This window comes from Onychomys torridus, chromosome 13 (assembly GCF_903995425.1).
Source record: "Onychomys torridus chromosome 13, mOncTor1.1, whole genome shotgun sequence".
Taxonomy (NCBI): Eukaryota; Metazoa; Chordata; class Mammalia; order Rodentia; family Cricetidae; genus Onychomys; species Onychomys torridus.
Window position 1 is genome coordinate 70807296 of NC_050455.1, and position 26447 is coordinate 70833742.

Here is a 26447-nt window from a genome sequence, read left to right on the forward strand (position 1 = left end):
ACTCTTTTCAGCTCCCAAAGTAGGGAATTTAAGTCACCAGCATTTCTTGCTAGAATAAAAGTAGCCTCTCTTGTACGGGTAAGGACTCTCGTTCATGAGCTATGCCACTGAGCACAGGTCACCCCAGACTCTCCTCTTTGGACCCTGGTGTATTGACTTTCAGTGGTGCTTCCGGAGGGGCCAATCACACTACAGTCACCTTCTTGACCTTCTTGCATAACCTTCCTGCCCACCCTTAACAAGACCATTCATCTGCAGCAGAGCAAGTCTGGGACCTACTGGATTGACGTTCTCTCTTGACTGAGCACTATAAGCAATCCTCCCACATTCTCCCCTCCCTTCCTCTTCCCCTTCTCTCTCCCTCCTTTTCTCCCATTCCCCATCATCCCTCTTTCACCTCCTCCCTCCTGATTATTTTACCGTGAACAGTCAAAAAGATGGAGATGCCCCCAGTAGGCCGTTTACTTGGGCACTCTGATTCTGTTCTTTGAAACTCACTTGACCTTCCTTGATGTCAACATACTCTCTCATAGCTAATACTCTAAATTAGAATACTCTAAATCAGGAATAAGCTCCACATCACAAAATATACATCAGTATAGTTGAGAGTAACATGACTCCTGCCAGGAAAAAGGTGCTTCTATGTTCTTACTGAGTCTCTGAGCTTTACCAATAAAGAACGTGGACAGAAAATGTCACTCCATGTGGCCTCAGGAGTGACTCTGGGCACTGCAGGTCCTGAAGTCATCTGGAACTCTGTAGAGGCCTTGAAAAGGTGAGAGAGTGCCACCCACGGCTGGGTCCTACTTGGAAGCCTAGCACAAATGCCACCATATTTGCCAGTAGAGAATAAAGGCCTGCAGATAAAATTCAATGTAAAATGAGGCCATTCCATTGCAACTCCGTAGTAAGTTTCCAAGAACTTTCACAACACCAGACAAGAAAGCATTTCTTGGGCTAGAGAGATGGCTCAGAGGTTAAGAGCACTGGCTGCTCTTCCAGAGGTCCTGAATTTAATTCCCAGCAACCACATGGTGCCTCACAACCATCTATAATGAGATCTGGTGCCCTCTTCTGGCCTGCAGGCATACATGCAGGCAGAACACTGTATGCATAAGTAAATAAATAATTCTTAAAAAAAAGAAAGAAAGAAAGAAGGAAGGAAAGAAAGAAAGAAAGAAAGAAAGAAAGCAAGCAAGCATTTCTTGCCCTGCTGGAGGTCGGCTACACTGATCCTAGAGATTTTCAGAGGACTCTGGGGCTCTGCATGCAGTGCCCACACTGGACTCACCCGGCCCACTCTGTCCTCGGCAGGTACCCTGGCTAAAGCAGAGCCGGAGCCCTCTGGCCCACAGCCGTCCTGGGCTGTGCAACTTGTACAAGGTAAGCTTTGGTCACTGTCCCTCCAGCCAGGGGTCACCTGTGTGTGCAAATGCGCTCAGCTCTATGGGCAAGCCTTTGAGAGAATCACATGGGTTAGGACAGGCAGCCCCTTCAGGGGCTCACTGTGTCCCAGGGATCCAAGAGGTCTTCAGGGCATCTGTGAGGTTCTGAAGGGACACTACAAGGGAGAAATTTCAAAACAAAACAAAAATCCATGTAGGAAGCAGAGTCTGTCTTTGAGTCTGTAGTATGAAAATCTCAAAGCACCAACCAGGACACGGTACAGCTCTATCAGGTCACCACAATGGAGAAGACCTGTGGTGTGGCCTTCTATAATGCCACACAGGTTGAACAGCCACCAAGCTCCTATCAGATAGCAAGCATTCCCCGAATATCAGCTGAATTAAACTCAAATGGCAAGTGTCCTTCTGAAGTCTGGTCCCCTGGTATCTGTCCCTCTGAGTATATCACAGATAGAGCGGCTGAGAACTGCCCTTACTTCCCAGTGTAGAAACTGCCACAGTGACACACTATGGATAAAGCTGGGGAAGGCAGAGACAGGACTGCTGTTCATGAAAGCTGAGTGTCACCACACAAATCGTGTGTCTGTCAGTGACATGTCATACAGAAGCACACTCCATCTGCACCTTGACACCTGTCAAGAGAGCAGGTGAAAAGTTGAAAGCCGCTGCTCAGAGACCTAGCAACTAGAACATTCTCTCTCTATGCTCCATTGAGCACCTTGGAGGGAGGATGCCTAGGAATCTGTGAGCACACAATTCCGACATGTATTAATCATAAGCCCGAGCGGTGGCTCACCATGACCGAGGCAGGCAGCAGGTAGGGTGTCCATAACCCAAGGGCTTTGGACTGTGTAGAAGCTTGCACAGGAATCTGCTTGAGGTAGGCACCCTGGGGAGCAAGCAGCAGGTGCTTGAGATGGGCGCTGTCCCATGCCCTGCCGAAGAGACGTGAAGAAGGAGGAACATTCCCAATGGCCTCTAGGATGGCCAGGCAGGGGCCAGGGCTGAGAGGGCAGCAGAGAAAAGCAAGGTTACACCAGCCCAGGGCCTTGGATGTGATTCCAGCACTGGGACCCCTGGGGGCATTGTGATGCCTCTTGAGAAGTGACAGGAAGGAGTCTTGTGCACAGTGTCTGGCATGGCAGAGTCCTGCTCAGTTTTAGCTGAGCCTAGCTTCGAGGGCCCTTTCGACTCTTAAAAATGTACCACTTCCCCAGAGTAGTTTGTGAGGGCCCACCGTCGCTCCAGAGTTCATCTTTTTGGGACCTGCTGGGGCCTGCATCCACTTGACTTTCCTAAACTGGCAAAGGTCTGGGGTGACAGCACCCGCCTGACAAGTGTCCAGTCCCACCGCTTCAGGACTTAGCATGCAGCTAGTGTGACAGGTTTGAATCCTGTGACAATGACAGGTGCTTCTCCTGAAGGCAACAGAGGCACGTGGAACACAGGGCCAGGTGACTGAGCCAGGCCATAGGACACTTTGATCATCTTGAACAGTGCTGACACCATCCACCCTGTCCTCCGCCAACTTGAGACACTCTGCTCCAGAAAGCAGACCCTGAGTGAAGTGGAGATTCTGGCCAGAGCCCCAGGGTCTCCCACAGGGAACCACAGCCAGGAACTCTCAAGAGAATATTTGCTTTTCCTCCTTTAAGCATTACTTAGCGGAGAGAAGCCAGGTCCCCTATTCTCTACATCTTCATCCCAACTGTCTATACTTCCAGTTTCCTGTGCATATATTTTAAAGGCTGGCCAAACCTGGGGGCCAGCTGTAAATGACATCCTTGCATGGTCACAGAGTCCAGTCTCTTGTGGACATGTATTTAGGATACTAAAACATGCTACCGGATCCCAGCGTGAAGTTCTTTGCATATATTATCTGTGAGTTCCCACTTTCATTCAAACAGGGTTTGAACTGACTGGGCTGGAACACGCATTGGGACCAAAGTAAAACAGACAGGGGCTATTAGGTGCTGTCTACTGCGAGGAAAAGCAGGTGTAAGCCCAATCTAAAGGCAAGAGACTAGTGTGTTCTACCAGGCAGCAGAGAACTCTTCCAGGGCCCGTGTGCTGAAGTTACCCTGGCCTTCCTGATCCACCAGGGAGTGCCCAGTCATGGTTCTGGGTCTGTCCCCATGTCAGGTAAGCACAGAAGCGAGTGCCTGTCCTGACAGCCTGGGAGTTTCCCTCTCACAGTTGCAAGCCCACACGACTTCTTTCCTGATGGTTGTCTTCTCTCTCGGCGTGGGTGATGTCTTCCTCCAGCACTGTGGTCGTCTTCCGTTAAGAAAGGGGTGATGAGTCACAGGGTGTGGATGATACAGCATCAGCCACAGGGAAAGCACAGGCAGGGCCAGCCCCACTGGTGCTCTCAGAGATACTCTTGTCATTCAGGATTCGGTGACTTGAAATGAACTTGCCCAGGAGAACAAGGCACTAGGTGGAAGCTGCAAGTTGGACAGCAACTTAAGGCATTGGGAGCTTCAAACTCTCTCCTCTGCAAGTTCAAAACTCAGAAGACACCCATGAGCATTGCTGAGCTGGTAGTCTGTGCTGAGTGGCTGCGAATGCTTCTTCCTTGCTTTGTATCTGTGGGACATCCTCCTTACTATGCCAACAAGGCACCAGAGGGGCTCCCCAAGCACCGCAAGCCCGCCCTGCTGATTGACGGGTCTGACTTCCTCCTGTGGCTCCTCATGGCTCTAAGTAGATCTGGATGATTTCTTGTGGCTGCTCATGGGAGGGGGTCCTACTGTCTGTCTTTGGAGCAAGTGCTGCCCAGGACAGGAGGCCAGCTGCCTGCCTGAAAGCCCAGCCTTCTAGCTCAGGGATGTTTGGTCAGCACCCAGTACCTGCTTTGAGCTCAAGGCCTTGCTTGCTGGAAAACCTGTCATTGCTTCCTTGTCCTTCCAAGGACACCTCCCCAGACCTGACCCTGTGTGCTGCCCACACATTGTGCAAATGGGCCCAAAGTTCCAAAGCCACAAAACCAGGCACATCCTTCAATCCCAGCACTGGAGATGTGAAGGGGATCACAAGTTCAAAGGTCATCCAGTGCTACATAGCATGACCTTGTCCCCCAAGAAAAAAGGCCCCATATCATCAGTATTTGGTTCATACTCCTAGTGTGACTTATGTTTGGTATTTTTATTAAATATTACACTTTGGACACATGGGATCTTAAAAACGATGGAAGCAGTGAAGAAATGTGAGCATTGTGACCCATTCTGCTTCCCACCATATTTAGAAGAAAGCAGGGACAACGCCCCAGGAACTAACGGATGGTGGGGCTAGGTGCCACCAAGCTGCTGACCTCCTCAAGGAGGAGAGGTGAAGAGGTCAGATCTGTGACTTCCTTCCAAGTCTGACAGCCTCAGCTCCCACAGGGCCCATTGCCCACCTCTGTCGCCCCTCTTCTGGGGAGCCACAGGCCGGGAGAGGTCTGGAGGCAGGCATCAGAGCTGGAGCCCTCTGAAGCCTGGAAATCCCTTGTAGATATAACCGTCTTATTAAATAAGAAACACAGAGCCAAATACAGTTAATAGCCAAGAGGTCAAAGCAATAGTTAAGAGCTATAAACCTTACCCTTCACTGCCACTCCTGTCCTTCCCTCTGCAAGAGGCAGGAAGCCGGACCCACTGCCAAGCCAAGTGGTTTTCTAATGAATTCTTGCCACTTTGGATGTCAGATGTAGCATGAATCTTATAGGTCTTATTAATAAAATCAAACCCGGAGCCAGGTATTGGGATGAATGCTGGAAGATCAAAGAGACAGAACAAGCCACAGCTACCTCACCTTGCTAGTTCCTCAGGTGATCCTGTTTCCTCAGACTGGAAGCCTCTGTGTCCCCATCCCAGTGGCTCTCAGCTAAACTGTGCTGCTCAAAGCCTAAAAGCTTAACCAGCCAGATGCTTCTAGATTCTGGTCTTCACGCTTTATATATCTTTCTCTTTCTGCCATCACTCCCTGGGATTAAAGGCATGAGTCACCATGCTTGGCTATATCCTTGAGCAGATGGATTTCTGCCTCTGGAATGCTAGGGTTAAAGGCGTGTGCCACCACTGCCTATCCTCTATGTTTAATATTGTGACTGTTCTGTCTCTGACTCCAGATGAGTTTATTAGGGTACACAATATTTTGGGGAACACAGTACCATCACAACCCCTGGCCTGGTGAGCATCCAGTTAACACCAGAAGTGCCTAGGCTTTCTGTCTGTCTTTCTGGTCACGACTAAGTTTCAAGTTCATATCTCAGGAGGTGAGAAGCCCTGAGGACTCTGAAACTAATCCCTACACTGCCAAAGAAAGGGGCGAAGTTGCCAGAGGAGGCCAAGGTATCTTTGTCCTCCATGTTCTGGAGCACCATGAGGGAGCCGGTGCCCCTGCAACATGACAACAGTTGCCCCCCCACAACTTTTCAGCAGTGTCAAAGTGGCCTTCACTTCACAATTGGCTGAAGGTCAACTTAGGAACCGAACACTGGAATGTGTGGCAAAGCATCATTTTCCCCTGGGGACAGTGGCTTGAGGGGAATGCAGTACAGTGAAGCCAGGGGACATCCTGAAGTTTCCACCTACACAGGAAGTCTATCCACAGCTTTCCGTGAAGAGAAGAGGTCTCTTTCATCAGAGTCATAATCATTAATGACGTGAAACACTATGTTCTGATGCCCGGCAAAGACCCCAAAATAGGGAAGTCTGCACATCACTCCCAGACCCCAGAATTTCAAATGCATGAATTTTCTAGGGGGAAAAAAGAGAACACTCTCTCCTGAGACACATCAGAAGCGCTTTGATCACAAATGGTGTCCTAGCTTCCTCTACAAGTGTGAACATGGCTAGAACTGGAGCCAGCCAGGCGTGAGAGGGACACACGTGCTGAAATGTCTTGAAACAGCCACAGCATCTGGGCAGTCAGGGTACGAAGAGTCAGAAATGGAGAAAGACGGCCTCCTACTGTAGACCGATTCTCTACACAGATCACCATCCTGGGACTTTTGTCAAGAATGTTGGTTGCCTATGACACTCATTTCATCATGACCCGGACATTTAAATGGATCACAGACAGGTTGGCTGTTGAGCCCTGCCACTGACTCCCAAGTGGACAACAAGGGTGACAATCAGACTGTGAGAGAAGGAAGCTAGCCATGGCCTTCCTCCTCTGGAGACAGCGTTAAAGAGGAGAATGCCAGCCAACAGAAAAGCTTTAGGGCAGGAGAGGCAGCAGAGGCCAGCCCTACCAGAGAACCGCTCTATGGGTGTCGGTAGTGGAGAGTGGGGATAGGAGAAAATCCACTTGCTTTACTTTCCCATGCGCAGGGGAGAAAACACTTTCTCAAAGCCCTGGCCTCTGTGGGTCAATTGAAGACAGTTAAATGCAGATGAATTTCCTCACTCCCTCTCTCTGAGAACTCTGTGGACTGTGGTGTCCTGACGCCACCATGTGGCTGAGATGTTTGCAACCTTCTGTGAGGCTCTATAGCAAAGCCCTTGTCCAGCCTGTGTGCTGGGGCCATGGCTTAAAATTAAAGTTAAAGGAAAGAAAGGAACGTGGATCAGAAGATAACCTGGTTGAATTTTGTATCCCATGGGGGAACAGAATGTTCCTAACTGCTGGTGTTGAGGCCTAGTTTTTCCTTTGACAGAAACTAATAGGGTCCTACCTTTTAATTACATGGAAATGAAACCATTTTGATGATAATGACATGGGAAATGCTCCCTGTCATTAACCTTAACTGAGATCGCATTTGCAAATCCAACTTAATTAGGAACTGACTTCCCAGGCCCAGTGGACTCCATCCATCCTCAACACTCAGCTCTTATCCTCAGATATAAACAATTTCTTTCTGGCCCACAGCTTCAGAACTTAGTATAAATCTGCAAACTTTGAACTAAATAAGTAAAAGCCGTGACTTAAAATTCTGTTCTGTTCCCGCATCTTACCCTCTTGCCGTATGACAAGCTGGCAGCCGCCTGTAGCCGCTGCCTGTAACGTGACCCACTGGTGCTGTCTAGTTCCACACGACCAGGTGTCCCCGAGGTTGTCTCCAGCACTGGACCCAGGCTACCGAGGGGCCTCAGCAGGAAGGTCCTTGGACCCTTGCATCTCAGTTTCACCCACAAATGAAGCAGAGCAGGGCAGTAGTGATAGGTGACGGTTTGGACTCAAGTTGGTGAGGGACATAGCATCTTCTGTGTAAGTGTTCTTCGGGGCTTACACAAATCTGTTTGGAGATAGGAGAAGGAAGAAAGTGTAACCCCAGGCCCCTGGGTGACGCTGGTCATACTTCCAGGCAAGGGGCCTTGGGGGACACTTCTCAGGCCAGCAATGAAGTCAGAATTGGAATCTTTTTCTTTTCCTTGACCATCAAACCCTAGCCTCCCCCCCACCCTCCCCCTCATCCTTGTGTAATATCTGCACTGATAGGCGGTCACTCCTGACCTGTAATGAACTGCAGATGGCAGGGGTGTGTCTCATGCTGTTTTCAGGAGCAGCCTCTCTTCAGGGGAACAAGCAGACACTCAGTCTGACGGCCACTGACTGACCCCCTGATAAAACATCTACATTTAGGGTTCACAGCTTTCACCTACAGGAAACTGGAAAAACTTGAAAACCTCCTTTCCTGGCCTCTAACGAGCACTGTTTCCAGCTGAGGGAAATGGTTAATTTTTCAAAAATAGTACAAACAGGCTAAAGGAGAAAGCACACAGCTCAGAGATCAATGGCCTGCTTGGCCGGGGATCCCTTCCACAGTTCCAAGCAAAGCGATTCATCACCATTTTGCCTTCTGTCGCCTCAAAAGGTTTGTTGCCAGCTTTGCTTGGTTAATACGATGCAAGGCTGAGCTGACAGGAAATGGGGTTCCTGATGTAATGCGAAGAAAAAAGAAAAAAAAATAGACAAAGGGAAGACAGCATGTAGTAGGATCCCATTTAAAGCCTTCTGCAGCACAAAACCTGGGCTGTCCCACAGCAGGGACGTCGCTTATTTATCACCTTCCTGTAAGTATGCACCAGTGTCCAAACAACGGAATTTTTTTATTTTTAAAAACAAGACTAGTTTTACAGGCCCTCGCTTGTTCCAAATGTCCAACTCCAAACACAGCCATGGGGTTCAGGCAAGCCAGGTAGCAAGACTCTCAAGCCCCTCAGGTCCCATGAGTCCTGGCCAGGCCAGCACTGGCCTTCTTGCTGGTGGTGAACTGACCTTGTTAGGATGCCTGTTAGTAACCTACCAGGGAGATATGCTGCTGGAGACAGGCTGGGCACAGACAGAGACTGCAGTCTTGGGGAACAATAATAACCATTCAATGTGGACTCCTCCCTCAGCCTTAGTGAGCACACCATGCAGTTACCTGCCAGAGCATAATTGCATGGATAGCTCTTATGAACTAAGAGACGAGAGCCCTTTCTCCCAAAGACACTAGCTCGCCAGATTGCAAGTGACCTTGCCCGTCACCAGGGCCCTGGGTCAGACACTCAGAAAATCTGGAATATTCCTACATGGAATATGGAGTGAGTCCCACTGTGGGAGATTAGGGGGATTACCTATGATGAATTGCATTTTGACAAAGAGACAGAGACCACTCAACAGAAAAATAATGATCTTTTCAACAGGCAGCCTTAGAACAATTGGACACTCCCCTGCCAAACACCAACAACAGCAAATGTTAATCAACTCAACCCTCACCTTATACAAAAGTCACCTGAAACTGGATCATAAACCTCTACTGACACTAGAAAATCCTAAAGTTTTAGACAAAATATAGGAAACAATCTTCTTGACCAGGGTAGACAAGAGTTTCCTAGACCTGACGTTAAAAGCTGGTTCATCAAGAAAATAGGTAAATCAGACCCCATCAAAGCTCAACACTGTTTGCATGAAACATTGTTAGGAAACACAGTCAGGCTACAGACTGGGAGAAAACATTCCTATCTTCATGGAGTCTGAAAGTAGGGTAGCCAGAGAGAGATGAGGGCTTAACCAGGTCAGATTCTGCCAGGTGGTAATGGATGCACAGTTGCTACTGAACTGTGTCCTCAGACATGGTTAAAATGCGACCTTGTGTCCTGCATATTTTAAAAAATGAGCTCAGATGCAGCCCTGGTCTGACACATGCAGTCTCTTGCCCCAGCCCAGGATGTTGCTACCATGGCAACTGAGGTGACTTCTTGGATTTTGCTGTACTCATCGCAAAGCCACATAAGTCTAGAGTTGGGGGATGTCCCAAGGTGTGACTGTCACACCAAAGAATTGCCATCTTCTTCCCAACTGCACTTTAGGCCCATGCTGCACACGAGGAGGGTGGAGGCTGGTCCACCCAGCAGCTTACCAAGGACTCCTAGGGTTCTGGCATCAGGTCCTGGTGAGTGCCCACCACAAAGATAGGTCAGCCTAAGGCCATCCCCTTCCTGTGTACTTAAAGCTCCCCTTTCTCTCGTCTCCTAACCACAGCCACCCCACTACTGCTCTAGTCCCCACCATCGTAGGGCAGGCTTTTCAAGAATGTCACCTAAAAAAGACGATACATGTAAAATCTTTCTGAACGGCTTCTGTCATTCAGCACAACTTAGAGATGCCTTGGTGTTATAATGTGTTTCAAAACATGGTTTGTTTTATTGCTAATTAGCATTCCACTGGATAAGCATACCATGGTGTGTTGATTCTCCTGTTGAAGAACATTTAAGTTGCTTATAGTTTGCAGGACATAAAAAGTTCTATAAGCCATCATGTACAGGCTTTGAGTGAATATAAGTTCTTTATTTAAGATCTAAATTGTTTTCCTTCAAATGATTAGTGATCAATATATTCATCTGATATATATGTTTTAAACCACTTTCAAAATCACTTTCAAAAATGTAGCATTTCTGTTTCATCCTTCAAAGCATGAAATGTGATTGCAAGGCCATCCATTAAATACACAGTTGGTGCTGTAAGAAACCACCAGCTTGTTTTTCCCAGTGACTGTTTTGTACTCCCATGACAACACATGGGAGTACCAGTTGCTCCCTGTACTAGCCAGCACTTGGTGTTGTCTGTATTTTTTCTTAACTATCTGAACAGGTGAGTAGTAGCATCTCATGGCTCTTGTTTGCATGTGCTTGGTGGCTGTTGGTAGTGAGCAGTTGTTGTTTGTGTGCTAATTTGTTTTCCACACATCTTTGGTGAAATGTTTGTTAAAGTGTTTTGTCTAGTTTTTAATCAATTAACTTTTACTGCTGAGTTTTGAAGGTTTAGTGTTTCTTTAAAAAAAAAAAAAAACATACCTGTGTTTAATTCTTTTTTCTCACATGTGATTTGCAAATATTTTCTCCAAGTCTGCCATTTGTCTGTTCATGCTCCTAAGAGTATTTCATGTTAATAGTGTTGAGCTTTGATGGGGTCTAATTTACCTATTCTCCTGATGAATCAGCTTTTGGTGTCTGGGAAGCCTTGCTCGATTACTATAGCTATGTAATAAATCTTGAAAATAAAGCCATGTGATTTGGATAACATCTCCATTTTCACAGCGGTTTAGCTCCTTTGATTCTTTTGCATTCCCATTCAGGTCCAGATCAGTCTGTCAGTATCTAATCAAAGCCCTACTGGCAAATGCATTAAACAGGTAGATAGATTTGACATCTCTACTATTTGAGTCTTCCAATCCATGGATATAGAATGTCTCTCCTCTAACTCTTCTTCGGTCTCATTTCTAGCCTAAAGATTTTCTACATGGCACTATTGTGTTTTGTTCTGGGGTGCCAGAGGCTGATCCCAGGGCCTTACACATGCTAGGCAAGCGTTCTACTGCCGTGATACAGCTCAGGCCATAAGTGCTTCGTCAGGTTCTTTTCTACCACTGGTCTAGCAGCATTAGATTTTGTGTTTGTGTTTAGCTGTTGGCTGCTATTATATAGACATATGATTGCCTAAATATCGTTTTATTCAAAAAAGTCTGCAGATATAGCAAAACAGATATAGTTACATTGCTACCTCAAATTATCTATGGAACAGTGTAGATTCAAGTGTCCAAGTCAGTGACCCTCCTCAGTGTGTACGTTAGCCATATGCATGACCCTTAGCATGTAGACTGCTTCATGGTTAGGTCCTATATCAAGAGAGATCTGTGCAGGCCACACAGTAGTTGCCTATAGCGGATGCTTGCACAGGCCACTCCCTGACTTATCATGGACAACCCTGACCCCAGATTCCATAGCTCTACAAGTTTTAACACAACCTACAAAGCTCTTGAGCTCCTTAAAATATTTAAATTACTTTTCTCCCAAAAGTTTGGTGCCTGTGTATTCACTTTGGCAGCACTGAAAGTGGAATGATACAAAGATTAGCATGGTCCCGCCCCAAAGGCTAGCTGTCTTAGGGTTTCTATTGCTGTGAAGAGATGCAAAGCCATGACCACAGCAACTCTTATAAAGGCAACATTTGAGTGACTTACAGTTTCAGAGGTTTAGTCCATCGTCATCATGGCGGGACATAGTGGCACACAGGCAGACATGGTGCTAGAGAAGGAACTGAGAGTGGAGAAGGAGCTACATCTTGATCCACAGGTGACAGGAAGTGGTCTGAAACACTGGGATGGCTTGAGCATCTGAGCACACCTCCACAGTGACATACTTCCTCCAACAAGACCACACCTACTCCAACAAGGCCACGCCTCCTAGTGGTACCACTCCCTATGAGCCAATGACATCAAACTACCAAACTACCAAACAACGTATTCACCAGAGAAACAAGTAATGAAACTCTGTAGCCTTCCCTTAGCATTCAGAGCTGGGAAGCATCTTATTTCCACAATGTTTTTTCAAATCTCTCAGTGTACCCATGCTTCCAGCATGAGGTCTGTGACATGAGTGAGAAGCTGCACCTTCAAAAACTGAATGTGCATTTAAGCATTTCTTCCAGTTTAATCCAATTGCAAGCTGAGGGGTTTAAGGCAGAATCTTTCCTGTGACTTGAACACCAGCATAAAGTAAGAACTTGGGGGCTGGGGATTTAGCTCAAGGCCCTGGGTTCGGTCTTCAGCACCAAAAAAAAAAAAAAAAAAAAAAAATGTGTAGAACTTATTCTGAGGCAAAGAATTTTAAAATTCAAATAAAGTAAGAACTTGGATAAAGGCTAGGTGAAGGGCAGTGCTTAACTGTTGCAGGCTGACAGGATGTGCCTAGAAGTAATGTCGTCTAGTGCCCACGTTAGGCAGAGGCCTCTCTAAGCTGGTGATCTACCACTGTGACATCTCTAAGGACCAGCAGATAAGGGAATAGCATAGGATATGTGTGGTGGTCCAGGAAGGTCAGGCCCCTCACAGCAGTTAAGGAAGAGTGAATGGCGTTCTGAATCCTCAGCAGGCCACAGGTGAAGTGAAGAAGAATGGACCTTAAGAGTTTTTTAGGGTGTGAGCTGACTGTCAGGGTGGGAAGGATGGAAGTGGAGAGGCAGCCATTTAGAAGGTGCCAGGTGGAGGTTGTCTGGGAAGGCAGAGTTTGACCTTGAAGAGTGAGCAGATTTGGTATGTGGTCTCTGGGAAGCAGTGAGCTTTGGTCTCTGTGCAATAGAGGGAGGGGAGGGGGGACAAGAACTGTGTCCAAGGTCCGTTGATGTTGGGGGGTGGGGTGGGTGAACAGAATCAAAGTGACAGGGAGGGACCAAACCTTGACATGTGGAAACCCACAGCTAGGATCACATAACTACTAACAAGCGCTCTGTCTGATGCTACCTATAGTGAAGGGTGTGGAGTAGACATTTGTCCATGCCCTCAGGGTGTCCAACACAGAAGGTGATACTCTGTTAGCTGTTTAGTTCATCACAATCAGGATCATGACATAACAGACTCAGAGAAATGCTGAGTAATTGGCCAATGGCATCCCATGAAAAGAGTCATCACCCACAGAGCCACACCCATCGCCCACACCCTCAAAAGCGAAGAGGTTCTTGGCTCTCTAGTGGCAAACTCCTCAAGGAGGCTCCCCCAACCCACATACAGAGAGACAGGATGCTGCTAAGTGACCCCAACTACCATCTCCGATGCTTAGCTGTGACCGCTGCAGACACACATCACTCCTGCTGTCCCCTTGCTGCTGGCTGGCTGAGGTTCCTCCAGGCACAGTGGTGGTTCTGAGCACGAGCTGTGAGCAGCAGAGGCAGACCGGAGGAAACGTGTGCAGACCCCTGCTGAACTCCCTCTTATTTCCTGAGAACTGTAGTGCTGTGAAGTCTCTTTATGGACTTCTTTCCAATGATGCCTGCTTGGATGCAGACTCTTCCTGTGGTACTGTGCATGTCCGCTGGCGTGAGCACAGATTCTGAGTGGCAGCCAGGAGTGGCAGCCAGCAAAAGCCAAGTCATCTCAGCCTCCCCTCCCAGCTCATGCTCACTTGGGATACAGCACTGCCTCTATGCTTGCTAGAGTCTTACTGGCTGTATCCACTGACCCAGAACCTTTGGGTTCTGTGGACTATAAATGCTTAGATCAGATGGACACTCACACCAGGTATTACTCTCTACTTCCATCTTACTCAAGATGGGAAAGTGATATTGGCACACTGGCAGACTCAGAATTCCAGTGACTTTGAGGCAGAGGCTAGCTCATGATGCCATCACTCCAAAGCTAATGAACAGACGACCTCTGTCAGTGATAGCTTCAGAAATAGAGAGCATCCACCTGGCAAGCTATGGTTACACTACCAAGCATGCTCCAATAAGCCCCGTGCCTAACTCAGGTGTTTGGTGACATGCCAGCAGCTTCCCAATCATCAGGATGCACGGAATGGAGACCCACTTTCCTCAGGACAGACTTGGCCCAGCTATGTTCTCTTCATCCTAAGCTGTATGCCTCTCTCTTTCAGGACTCACACACATCAAGAACTACCCACTATGGCTCCCTGCCCCAGAAGTCACAGCATGGCCGGACCCAAGATGAAAACCCAGTAGTCCACTTCTTCAAGAACATTGTAAGTAACCATGCATAAGGGGACCAAGAAATCATCAAAGGAAGGGTTACTGGATCCAAGCGAGTCCTTAGCTCACCTATGGCTTCCTGGGATCCTTCTCAGGGTGCAGCTGGCCTGAGGGACACCACCCTCAGTAGAAACTTGGTTACATGGATTCCAAGTCCCAAAGGGCACTCTTGGCTGCATCCGCCATGTAACAAACCATGTATTCCAATAAGAATTCAATCAATTCTCCTGAAACCAGACAGCTAGTTAATGCTTAAGTAAAAAATATAAGCTTTGTAACCCTGAGAAGAGTTAAGGATGGGAATAGGTATTACCCAGGAGGATTGAAGGGTGAGCAGAGAAAGGCTGGGTATTCTAGGCTGGCTCTGTGTGGCATTGTAAAGTAGGACACAAGATGTTTGCCTATACACATAGGATGCATACCGCATGGGGTGAGCCCTCAGGTATCCAGCTGATAACAATAATGCTCCAGTATTTGTTTATCAATTATAACAAATCGCATTAATGCTGATGCTAAATAACAGACACTAAGTATATGGGTGGGGTGCCCTGTGGGTGTAGGGGAAACATGTGATTTCATTAGAATGTCTGTGTAAATATAAACCCATCCACAAAACAAGTGTCTTAGTTACTTTTCTATCATTGTGATAAGATACCATGGCCAAGGCAACTTACAGAAGAAGGAGTTTAGTTTGGACTTACAGGTCAGAGGGTGAGTCAATGGCCATCATGGCAGGGAGCATAGCAGCAGACAGGCATGCATGGCAGTAGGACAATGGCTGAGAGATCACATCTTGAGACACAACCATGAAGCAGAGAGGTGGCGAGGGGGAGATAGATAGATGATGATAGATGATAGGTGATAGATGATAGATGGTAGTTAGATAGATAGATAGATAGATAGATAGATAGATAGATAGATGATAGATATAGATAGATTGATAGATAATTTATAGATGATTGATAGATGATAGGTAATAGATGATAGATAATAGATTGATAGATAGATGACTGATGGATGGATGGATGGATGGATGGATGGATGGATGGATGGATGATAGAGTGATAAGTGGGAATGACCCACCCCAGTGACACACCTCTTCCAACAAGGCCACACCTCCTAATCCTTCCCAAACAGTTCCACCCACTGGGGGCCAAGCACTTGCATATAAGAACCTAGGGGGGTTACTCTCACTCAAACCCACCACAATAGAGTTTATGAAAAATTAATGATGAGGGGCTGAAGAGATAGCCCAGTAATCAATAGAGCATGCTACCTGCCTGAGTTGTATTTCCCATTGTGGTGATAAAACACCATGGCCAAAGGCACCTTGAGGAAGAAAGGGTTTATTTCACTTACACTTCTACATCACCATCCATCACGGAAGGAAGTCAGAGAAGGAACCTGGAAGCAGGAACTGAAGTAGAAGCCATGAAAGAATGCTTTTTGCTGGCTTGCTCAACCTGCTTTCTTATGGACCCCAGGACCACCTTCCCTGGGGATGGCACCAACCACAATTACCTGGACCTTCCCACATCAGTCATTCATTAAGAAAATCACTACAGATTTGCTTACAGGCAAATCTTACGGAGGAATTTTCTCAATTGAAGATTCCCTCTTCCCAATGACTCTATCTTGTGTCAAGTTGACATAAAACCAGCCAGCACACTGCTCTTGCAAAGGATCTAAGTTCAATCCCTATCATCCGTGTTAGGTGGCTCATAACTGCCTATAACTCCAGCCCTGATACCATCTGTGGCCTCCATGGGCACCTGCACTCACATGGACAAACCCACACGCATAAAACAGACACATTAAAATGAGGCATCAGGTTGAAGGTGAGTATCAGTGAGTACAGCATGTCCATCCCCAGGAAGGCCATACTATAGAGGCCTGTGTAAGTGTCTGGTACCTTATAGACTGAACCCATGTCTGCAGACATAAACTGGTGGGACCCTCTGAGAGAGAGTGGGACTGCCCACACTTCTCTGTCTTCCAGGTGACACCTCGCACACCACCTCCATCCCAAGGAAAGGTAAGACCATAGATGCTTTGATCATTGTCAATCAATTGATATGATTACCCTGAAATCCAAACTGTGTTCCGAATGGAACTGGGCTCAGGGCTCTCTGAATCTACCACAATCTTGCTCCCAGAGGTTCCCAGTGAGACACAGCTGTGGCGGGTCTCTGGCTATGTAAACAAGATCAGTGCATCCCTGCACTGGCCCCCTGAGCCAGAAGTCACACCCTGGCTTTGGACCTGCAGATGGCCCTGCCAACCCCTGGATCTGGCGCATCTGAGGGAGCCTGTTCCTACTGGGGGAGGCATGCCATTTCGGTTGTTCCTGTTGGTTTCAGGACTTCGCCCTGGGTGATCATCACCACATCACCACTGTTTCTTTCGTCACTGTTTCTTTCTCTTCCTCACAGGGGAGAGGCCTGTCCCTCAGCAGATTTAGCTGGGTAGGTGATGCCCAAATTTCCTCTGCTTCCTCCCCTCTGCAGCCTGCACAACCCACTGACTTCTAAGTTTTTTCTGTTGCTTAACACTCGCCTTTTCTTTCCTGCCCAGCCCAGCTTGCCAGCCACAGTTGACAGGCTGTTTTCTGTTTCAGGGCAGGGATGAAACCTTTCAGTGTGAATGGCTGCCAGGCTGAGCCCCAGGCAAGCCCCATGCCTCCTCCCCACAGGGGTTCTGAGCACCTTCCCAGGGAAGAGCCACATCACACTGGAGAAAATCCCTAATTCTTCTCCAGTGCCTCTGATGGGAAAATCCAGTCCCCACAGGCCAAGTACAGAACGACGCTGGCCACCGCTTAAAATAATACTGCTGATCTAAAGGAAGAGACGCCGAGCCCTGTTGTATTGTTTCTCATACCCCCTTCCCCTTCAGTCCAGGAGATTTGGTGTTTTGTTGTGTGTTAGTAACACTAACACTGAGGTAATAAACTACCAAGAAAGATTCCTTGGGGGCTCTAAATATTTTAGACACAGAGCAAAGTTTCAATGAAGGCTTTAATTGGTTGAATGGCTTGGCTTCTAAATACTAGCGACTCTTGATGTCTATGCCAATTTAAAATGCTTACTGATAAATCCTAACCAAATATATTGACCCCAGCTGCTGGCAGATACTAGATATGGCTCTTTTCCTTGTAAATAGCTGTCATTTTCAGAGCTATATAGATGCATAAGCACCAGCCTGTTAGCCAGAGGGGGGGTGGGGCGCTGAGAGGTTGTTTCTCTGTGAATAGTGCTGTACAGAGGCCATCTGTGCCAGCCAAACAACACACAAGAGAGTGAGTGAAGGGGAAGGAAGAGAGAAACAGAGAAAGGAGAGAGAGGGAGAGAGAAGAAAGAGGGATGGGTAGAAACAGCAGTAGGAAGAAGACAGGCAGCCGGGACACACACCTGTGATGCCAGGACTCAATAGGTGGAGGCAGGAGGATTGCCAAGAGATCAAAGTGAGCCTATGTAGGGGCGACCACAGAGTTGCCTTGTCTCAAAAAACAAAAATAAAATGAGAAGAGGGAGATGTACAAGAGGAAGGATTGCTTGAAAGACAGCAGATTCCATGGAGCTCTGGCAACATTCCAGCACTTTCTCACATTGAACTATGAACCGTTTGCTGGAATGTTTTATGTAAACGCCCATTGGGCCTGATTTTTTTTTTCCTCCCATGGCAAATCTTGAAAACTGGTGACAATAAGGTAGGCATCTACCTGGACCCCACCCATGGCCTCTTCTTGTTTTTGACTTTCTGTACCACCAGCAAACAAAATGATATGAAGAATGACATCTGTATTTACCTTAGAATTCTTTAGCTACTGCTATACATGTCTCTTAATTTTCTAAGTCTGGGCTGTCATGGCATTGTACAAAGACTGGATGTGAGGGGATGGGAAGAGGACACTTCATCCTGGTCCTGGGGGATTCTTTGACCCCCTAGCAAACAGGAGAGGCCTTGGCAAATATCTCTGCGATCTCTAGCTTTGGTCTGTCAATGTCCCCTTGGGTCTCTCTTTGTCCAAAGTTCTTCCAGGTTTTCATTGTCTGTTTTCAGGATGGCCTTCTTGTCTGGCATTTCAGAAACTCCCTCTTGGTCTCTCATATCCCTGTTGCATGTATCCTGACAATGTCGAGGCTTTCCAAGATGAAAGTGACTGAGAAGTTCTACATTATTGGTCTGGGCAGTTCAGCCGAATTCAGGTCACAGAAACTCTTGGTTTGGGAGAAAAGCCATACTCTGGGACAAAGGGACCCATCATTCACCAAGAGAAGCCTGTGTTCCTGCCACTTGGCTGCCTGTGTGTTCAGTGCCACACTCCTTGACAGCCACAATCCCTCCATGTAGTGTGCAGGAATCCATGTGTCCAAGATGCTTCCAGGTGGCTCCGGCTGGCCACTAAGTATCATATCCACTAAGACCTTTCCCTACCATGTGTCCCATCCCTTACCTCATTGGACAGACAGACCCCTGGCAGCTAGGGGACCGCTATCTGTCCCAAACACAGACTAAAGAGAAGGAAATTATATAAGTAGCTGGAATAGGGGAGGTTAGGTCACATGGCCTGGGTCCTAGCTTCCATCCTGCCTCAAGCCAGCCTACCTGGAAGAGCCTGGGATCTTCTTGATCCTGCCCATAGCATGTCTAAGATGGCAGGTGGCTGGATTGCATCTCAAGATCCTTCTTGCCTAAAGCACTTCTGTGAGTCAGCAAGGCTAGGATGCTGAGGCTAAAGGCTGCTTCTGATGTTGGAGCTGTTAGCAGTTAGCAGGTTGGCAACAACTGGTTTCCTATTTCCTCTTGTCAAAACCCAATGCAAAGTCTTGAATTCTGCCTCAAGGGCAGAATTCTGTGAGTCAGGGGGAGTCTTTCTGGTCAACCTCCAGGACTGCACTCTGGGGCTGGGTGAAGACCTTACCCAGAATGCTGGTATCACCACTCAAACCTACCTCAGGCACCCTTCTTTGTGCATAAGCCAGTGCTGAGACCCAGAGATACTCTACTCTGATCCTCACTGTCCATTGCTGCATCCACAGGAGGTGGCCATGCCAACAGTGTGAGGGGGCTGTGGACCAATGGAGGCAGGAAGGGGTGCCTATCCTCCTTAGTGGCCAGTTCCATAAGGACACAGGTGCAAAGGTGGCACTTAGGACTCTGCCCCATCCTGTGAATGAAAGAGCAGTACTAACCCCACCATGCAGGAAACTGAGGCTCCCACACCTGCCCAAGGTCAGCCACCTAGAAAGTGGGAGGAACTGCTATCAGGTGCCACTTGCTTCCTGCACAGTGCCAGCAGCTGTGGCACCAAACAGGAGCCTGAATCTAGGTCTCACCATGGCCACCACAAAGAGTCTGCCCTGGACCAGAGACTGGGAAACCAGCCTTTTACTTTAGGAAAGGTAAATCTCATAGAGTCCAGAGATGATTCCTCCCAGGCCACAGAGGCAGCAGAGCACGGGTAAGCAGAATCTGAGCTGTGTAAGACCAGCAGACACAAACTTGAGGGCCAGGTACAGGGTGACCTTCCTTGCCCTTGGACTCCAGCACCTTTGGGGGGCTCCTGGAGATGTGATTCCTCTGCTGATGAGGGTGGAGGCCCATGTTGGGAATTTGAGAGATAACTTGTCTTTTCCCCACAAAGATGCCCGGGACAGAGCTCCGCAGCTGCCTGTAAAATAGGACATTTGTGCCTCTGCACACACAGCACCACCTGGCCCAGCCCTGAGCCCTCTGTTCTCCAGTGACACCCCTGATGGACTTGGGGACAGGCACTTCTCCAGCCCCTCCCCATCAGAGCTCCGTGCTGCTCTGGCTCCTGAAGGACTCACCGACGCCACCTGGTGGTTCAAATCCTCTGGGTTAGGCCCTGGTGGCAGGTGTGAGCAGACACTGAGCTCTGGTCTTTTCTTGCAGGGGGCCGAGGGGCAGAAGCCAGGATTTGGCTATGGAGGCAGAGCTTCTGACTATAAATCGGCTCACAAGGGATTCAAGGGGGCCTACGACGCCCAGGGCACGCTTTCCAAAATCTTTAAGCTGGTAATGTAACATTTCTACCAATGGGGAAACACCTGGGCACCTCTACGGGACATGGGGGCCTGGAGTCATGCTCTGGGTTCACTGTGCCCCACTCCTCCAGGAGAAACCGTGACCCCGGAGTGATGCCAGGGGTCAGGAAGAGTATCACTGAAAGACAAATTATAGAATCCCCCAACTAAGCTTAGCCAAAGGCTCAGTCACCTCCTCCACACCCACATCTTGCCCTCCCTTGTTCTTAGCCAACATAGCTCTGCCTTCCTTCTTGGTTTCCTAGGAAATGAATGTGGAGCCAAGAGCCTTTTAAAGGAGACCACTGTGCAAAGCACAGGCATCCCTGGGCCTCACTGTGAGCCCATACTCTGCCTCTTCTCTCCCAGAGGTGGAAGTCAGGTGGGCCACGGACCTGGGTCCCCAGCCAAGGGCCTAGGTGGGAATGAGTAGCACCTGTATGTGGAAATGGCTGTTAGGAGCCCCCTTAGGGAGGCTCACTAGAATCACTCAGGGGGACCCAGGAAGACCCAGGAAAGGGCCCACTATGAGCTGCATAGGTACCAGAATCATACAGCCCAGTGATAGTTGCCTGGGCAGCTGTTTGTTAGTCTGTGGCCTCAGTTCTTGACTTCTCTGAGACACGATTTGCTCATCCACAGTCTAGGGGGAGATGTGCCCACTTACCTCATATCTGCTGAGGTGGTGTGAAGGCCCTGGTAGGAGTGTGGTTGCACCACAGGCCAAGCAGTAGCTAGTATATAAAGCAGTGCTGGCTTAGCCCAGAAAAATCTCACAGTGTGGCTCTAAAAAGGTCACCTGGAAGTGAAGACTAGAGCTCAAAGGTGTCCTGTGTCTTCCCTATGGAACCCCGAGGGTGAGGTCTATCCTGGAGGAACATGGTGCCCAGGCCAGGCTTTGATTCTGAACCAAGTCCCAGGTTTCCCCTAATGAAAGCTACTCTCTCAACAATTCTCTGGCACTCTGAATCCCCAGTGGTCAAGGTGACCACTGTCAGGACAGCCAGGATACTCTGGGCCAGGGCTGCCTTCCTAGAAGGAGGAAGCCTAGAGACCTGGCAGGCAGGGCCAAGACCTCTCAAATCTGAGAAGCCAATCCAGGTGCCCTGGAGCTCGGCGGTTCAATGGAAGACATTCTGTAGAGGAAAGGGGCTGAGGTGCTCTGGGAAGCATGGGGGAGGGGTGCTGTACCTCTAGAGTAGGGATGTGAGACTTGGCTAAATTATAGAAGAGGAGCCAGCATACATGTAGGAGAAGCACTAAGGGCAGACAAAGGTGTGGAGAAGGCTTCAGAGGGTTCTGGGAGAAGGGGGCGACCACTGAGCTGCCTTTGACATGCTGGGCCAGCAGGAAAGAGAGAGCCCCTAGAAAGGGATCCTTGAGTCTGATGTTCATTGAGGGTATTCCAGGGACAGGATGGCAGGTGATGCCTGCATTCAGGTGTCAGGGTTACAGTTGCATGCCTTGGCAGAGGTGAGGAAAGTGGAACCTGGGTTACAGAGTCTCTGGGCTGGCTGACACAGGAGAAACCAGGGTTTATAAAGGTCCAGGGATCTGGTGGCATGGCTCAGTCCCCAGTTATGAGTCTACATCACAGGGCCTCTAGGCTGGAGACAAGCAGGGTCTGATACATCAGTGTCTTTCCTAGCAGCTGTTGGAGGTAGCTTCCCATGCTAACAAGGCTCTGAGGCATTTGCTATCCCTGAGCCCAGGGCTCCTGACAGTCCTGGCACTAAGAGCCACCATCTAAGAAGTTCCCTTGGCTCTTAGAATGGCATCCACAGCTACCATTCTCTCTCACTCCATCTGAGCAAGAAGACCTGTCTCTGCGTTCTGACATCACAGGGACAGCTAGCAAACACACTCAGTCATTCTCTGCTCTCCACAGCCAGTTTCTTTTCTGATGCCAAGGTGAACAATAGGGAACACAGAGGCCTGTGAACCAGAGCCCCTGCTGCAGGTGTAAACCTCAAGGTGCTGCCTACCATGGTGCCACCACACCCAGCTTCTTTTTTGGGTGAAACATTAATATTCCTGTAGAACAGTATCCAGGCAGATGGTTCAAGGAGCAGAGCAGGAGTCTGTGCTGAGTCCCAGACTGCAGCACCCACACAGCTGGACTGTAGCATCCCCACAGCTGGACTAAAGCACCCACACAGCTGGACTGCAGCATTCCCACAGCTGGACTGCAGCATTCCCACAGCTGGGCTGCAGCATCCACACAGCTGGACTGCAACATCCACACCAGCTATGCCGTCCCCACAGACTAGCCTTGGGTGGTGGGTTGGGGATGCCCTCCTGCATTCTCCTTCTACCTCTCATGTTTTGTGACTGAGGATGTCACGTATTTGGGGGAATGGATTCTCATACTTTAGATTCTAGTGTCTTTGTCTCTGATAAGAATGGGGACACGACCCCCATTCTAGGACCATCTGTCAACCCATGGCTGGCGATGGGATGTGCAAAGGTTCTGATGTGGGGTGTATGTTTCCTAAGAGAACCACCACATCAAGGTTTCACAGTTTGTGACTGCTTGGGTCTGTAACACAAGCTCATTGAGGTAATTCCCAAGTTGTTCGGTGCATGTATTTACTGGTAGGATGCGTCCATGGTCAGCCCACGCAGAGGGCAGGTACAGGCTTCTGAGTCCTCAGTAAGCAGGTGCATGATTATCTGAGCCCATACACCCCAAGGCCTATGGACTAGGCATTGTAAAGCTCAATGAGACCCGTGTGCCTCAGGGAAGTTAGTCAGGAAGAAAGCATCACACTTTTGATGTGAGTGGAACTCAAGCGACACCCACTTTCTGTGTCAGGCCAAGTGCAGGCATTTCCCAGTCCCCAGAGCAGAACCTAGTAAGAAAATAAATTCTATCCCAAGCAAAAGGCCTTCTTGACCCACTGCCTGGGTTCTGAAGGTTAAAGAGAGGCTACAGAAAGGTATTTTCTCCAGTGACCTCTGAACTCAACCAGGAGGTCACCTGTGCCCATTGGCCTCAAAGCTAACCTGGGCTAAGGTCTCCCAGGCTTCCTGCTCCAGATGTTATCAGCTGTCTTGGCAACCACACTCCCCTGGGAAGTACATATTCATCCTCTACGTAACTAGTCACTTCACCCTGGGTTCCGGGAGTGTTAGACACATGGAGTGTGGCAGCATGGACCTGGCGTAGGAGGGTTGGTCTGCTCGGTGGCTCCCAGCAAACCTGGCCCTGCTCTGAGATGAGGTGCATGGCCATGGGTGATTCCAAAAAGATTGGACTCGTGAAGTGGGACTGTGTCCACGGCCCCACTCAGGCGTGCCTGTCGCTTGTGTGCTGGCGGCATGAGTGTGTGATACTCGCATCTCTTAAATGGGTTCGAGAGCCTCCCTAGGCTTCTCCCTGTAAACAGCTTTGTAAACGGCTTTAAATTTCTGCGCAGATCAAGGAAGCCTGACGATTTCCAGGGAGTGTGGTTATAATGAAGACGTATTGTGTGGACAGTTCGTGGCGGGCTAACAGGCTGCGTGAGTGGGCGGGAAGAAGGCTCAGAAGGTTCCCTGGCTCTTAACATCACCACTGCCTCACTGCTTCCTGCTTGTCCGTTTTCCCCACCCCACTCTCTGCAGCCGGCTCCGAGAGAGGGGCTCAGATTTGCCAGTTTGGTGTGGCAGCTAGCACCTGGCTGGAGAGAACTGTGGGTCACCCTGTCTTGGGGACTCATGTCTTATTTCCAGGTGCATAAAGGGAGCCTTTGCCTCTTGGAGTGTACCCGTGAGGATGTCGGGTCTCACGGGACAAAGGTACCTGTGCTTTGGGCAGATAATGCTCACTCCGTGTCTTCAGGTGCAAGTCCAAGCCAACCTTTACCTGGTGAGCACGGATGAGTCAATTACGGGGCCTAAAGCCCACCCAAGACAGGCTAAGTGGTACAAGAGACAAAAAAGCGTGACAGAGAACATGGAGGCAAAGGTCCCCACCTTGCTGGCTCTAGCCTCACTTCTTCTGCTAGCTGGCTGGCCTTGGGCAAACAACTCTTCCTCTCTGATCTTTCTGACTCACATGCAAAAGAAGGAAAGCAGGTGGAGGGACCTCTGCTGGAGGCAGGTGCTCAGACTGAGTATCAAAGAAGAAGTCAAAAGGACTCCCAGATAAATCTTCAGAGGCCTGGCAGGACGGCTTGTGATTGGACAGTCACAGAACCAGCACTGTGGAGGGGAAGCGACATCCCACAGGCCACACAGGCTCTGGCCTAACTCCTGTCTTTTCCTTTTCCCAGGGAGGAAGAGACAGCCGTTCTGGATCTCCCATGGCGAGACGCTGAGAGTCCTTGCCTGCTCAGCCTTCCCGAACGAATCCTTCCCTCGGCTTCTTAATATAACTGCCTCAAACTTTTAATTCTACCTGAACCAATTAGCTAGTTAGAGCAGACCCGCTCCTAATCCCGTGGAGCCACGCACGTGGTGGGGCCAGGCTCACGGCACCCCGGCTGGCTAAAACTGTCCCTTTTCGTTTGAAGATTGAGTTTCCTCGGGGTCTTCCCGGCCCTGCCTGGTTCCCCGTGCACTTTGGTCGACTCCGGAGGTCCAAGTGCACGGAAACCCTTCCGAGTTCACCCCTACTCCATCCTCAGACTTTCTTTTCACGGTGAGGCGCACCCCTCCAGCTTCCGTGGGCACTGCGGATAGACAGGCACACCGCCAAGGAGCCAGAGAGCATGGCACAGGGGACTGTGTGGTCCAGGCTTCCTTTCTTTTCTCCCCCCTAAAGAGCTTTCTTTTTCCTAACAGGATCAGACAGTCATGGAGTGGCTTATACATCGGGGGCTTGTGGTATGTGAGTGCAGGCTGGGCAGCTGTGAGAGTCCAGAGTGGGGTGACCCTGGGGATACTTCCAGGCCAGCTGTTCCCTGCACCCCACCAGCTGATTTCGAGCGTGGCAGAGGAAAGGAAGGGGGCGAGCGGGCTGGGCGATGGCCCCAACAGGAAATGGGGACTTAGGGGAACACGCTGGAGATGTCATGTGTGGCCACCAAATGTCACCATCTCTCCTCAGTGGCTCCTCAGAGCAGGTGCTTTTAAGAACCCCATTTCCTCTCAGAGCCCAGGGAGAGTCCAAGGACATGGCGCATCTCGAAATGGGAACGCAGGAGTTCTCTGGTGGCCTCGCGGTGTCCCTCTGGCCACCACTCCCATTGGGATGGCCAGTGGCAGCCCGCCATGGCAGTGCCCATTGGTACACACTAACCTCAGTGAAAAAATAACCTTCCCCTACCTCCTAGAAACAACTCACTCATAGCTGATTTAGGAGTGTGCCTGTCACTGAGTTGCTACCCTGGATCCAGGGCTGGCCTGGGCGACCCTTCAGGGATGAGGAGCTCCGAGTCCCACCCTTCTAATGTCCATGGACACCTCTCCGTCCCTCTAACCTACTGACTAATGTCTTTTGATTTAGCATGTCTTTTATAGACCTTCCAAAGAGCCCCACACTGGCCCCGTCACCCTTGGAAGGAAGTTGATGGTTGATGTAGACCAACATGCATCTTGTTAATCTGTTCTAATTCTGAGTATAGTGTGGGTTTAAGATAACATCAATTAATACATAGCCTCAATAACATGAGGGTAAGAGAAAAGCAGGGAAGAAAATTCCAGAAGCAAACCCTCCAGATCGTTCCCACAGGAGCACTCGCCCTCCGATGTGACTGAACGCCCTTGCTCATGGCTTCGTCCAGACAGCTGTAGAATGCCTGGACAGGAGCCCCCACTGGTCTTGAATATTGAAATAAAATAATAAACTTGCAATGATCTTTGCATAGATGTCTCATTTTACATTCTGACTTGTAGAAACAAGCCCATGTAGAGCACAACCTCATCACAGGACCGAGTACTGCCCTTCGGTCAGGAGCATAGAGTTGCCTCACACTGACCTTAGGGGAACACCTCAAGGGCCGTGTTGAGGAGGCCACACAATAATAAGCCAAGTGGATGGAGCAGAGGTGACATGGGACAGTAACCCATGGCACACAAGGAAAAGGATTTTCAGTCACTCTGAGGACCATTTCCA

At 49.1% G+C, this 26447-nt stretch overlaps 1 protein-coding gene across 5 annotated transcripts in view; it reads left to right on the forward strand.

Moving 5' to 3' along the window:
* LOC118594582 (myelin basic protein) overlaps positions 1-26194 on the forward strand; it is a 115991-nt gene extending 89797 nt beyond the window's left edge. Inside the window, exons 4-9 of one of the 5 annotated variants that reach the window (XM_036204535.1) lie at positions 1315-1383; positions 14246-14350; positions 16357-16392; positions 16790-16822; positions 20277-20399; positions 24664-26194. In XM_036204535.1, the coding sequence (XP_036060428.1) occupies positions 1315-1383; positions 14246-14350; positions 16357-16392; positions 16790-16822; positions 20277-20399; positions 24664-24708 (411 nt within the window). In that variant the 3' untranslated portion in view covers positions 24709-26194. The other 4 variants (XM_036204538.1, XM_036204539.1, XM_036204536.1 and 1 more) reach the window with 4 other exon arrangements.
* Positions 26195-26447: the final 253 nt, after the last annotated feature.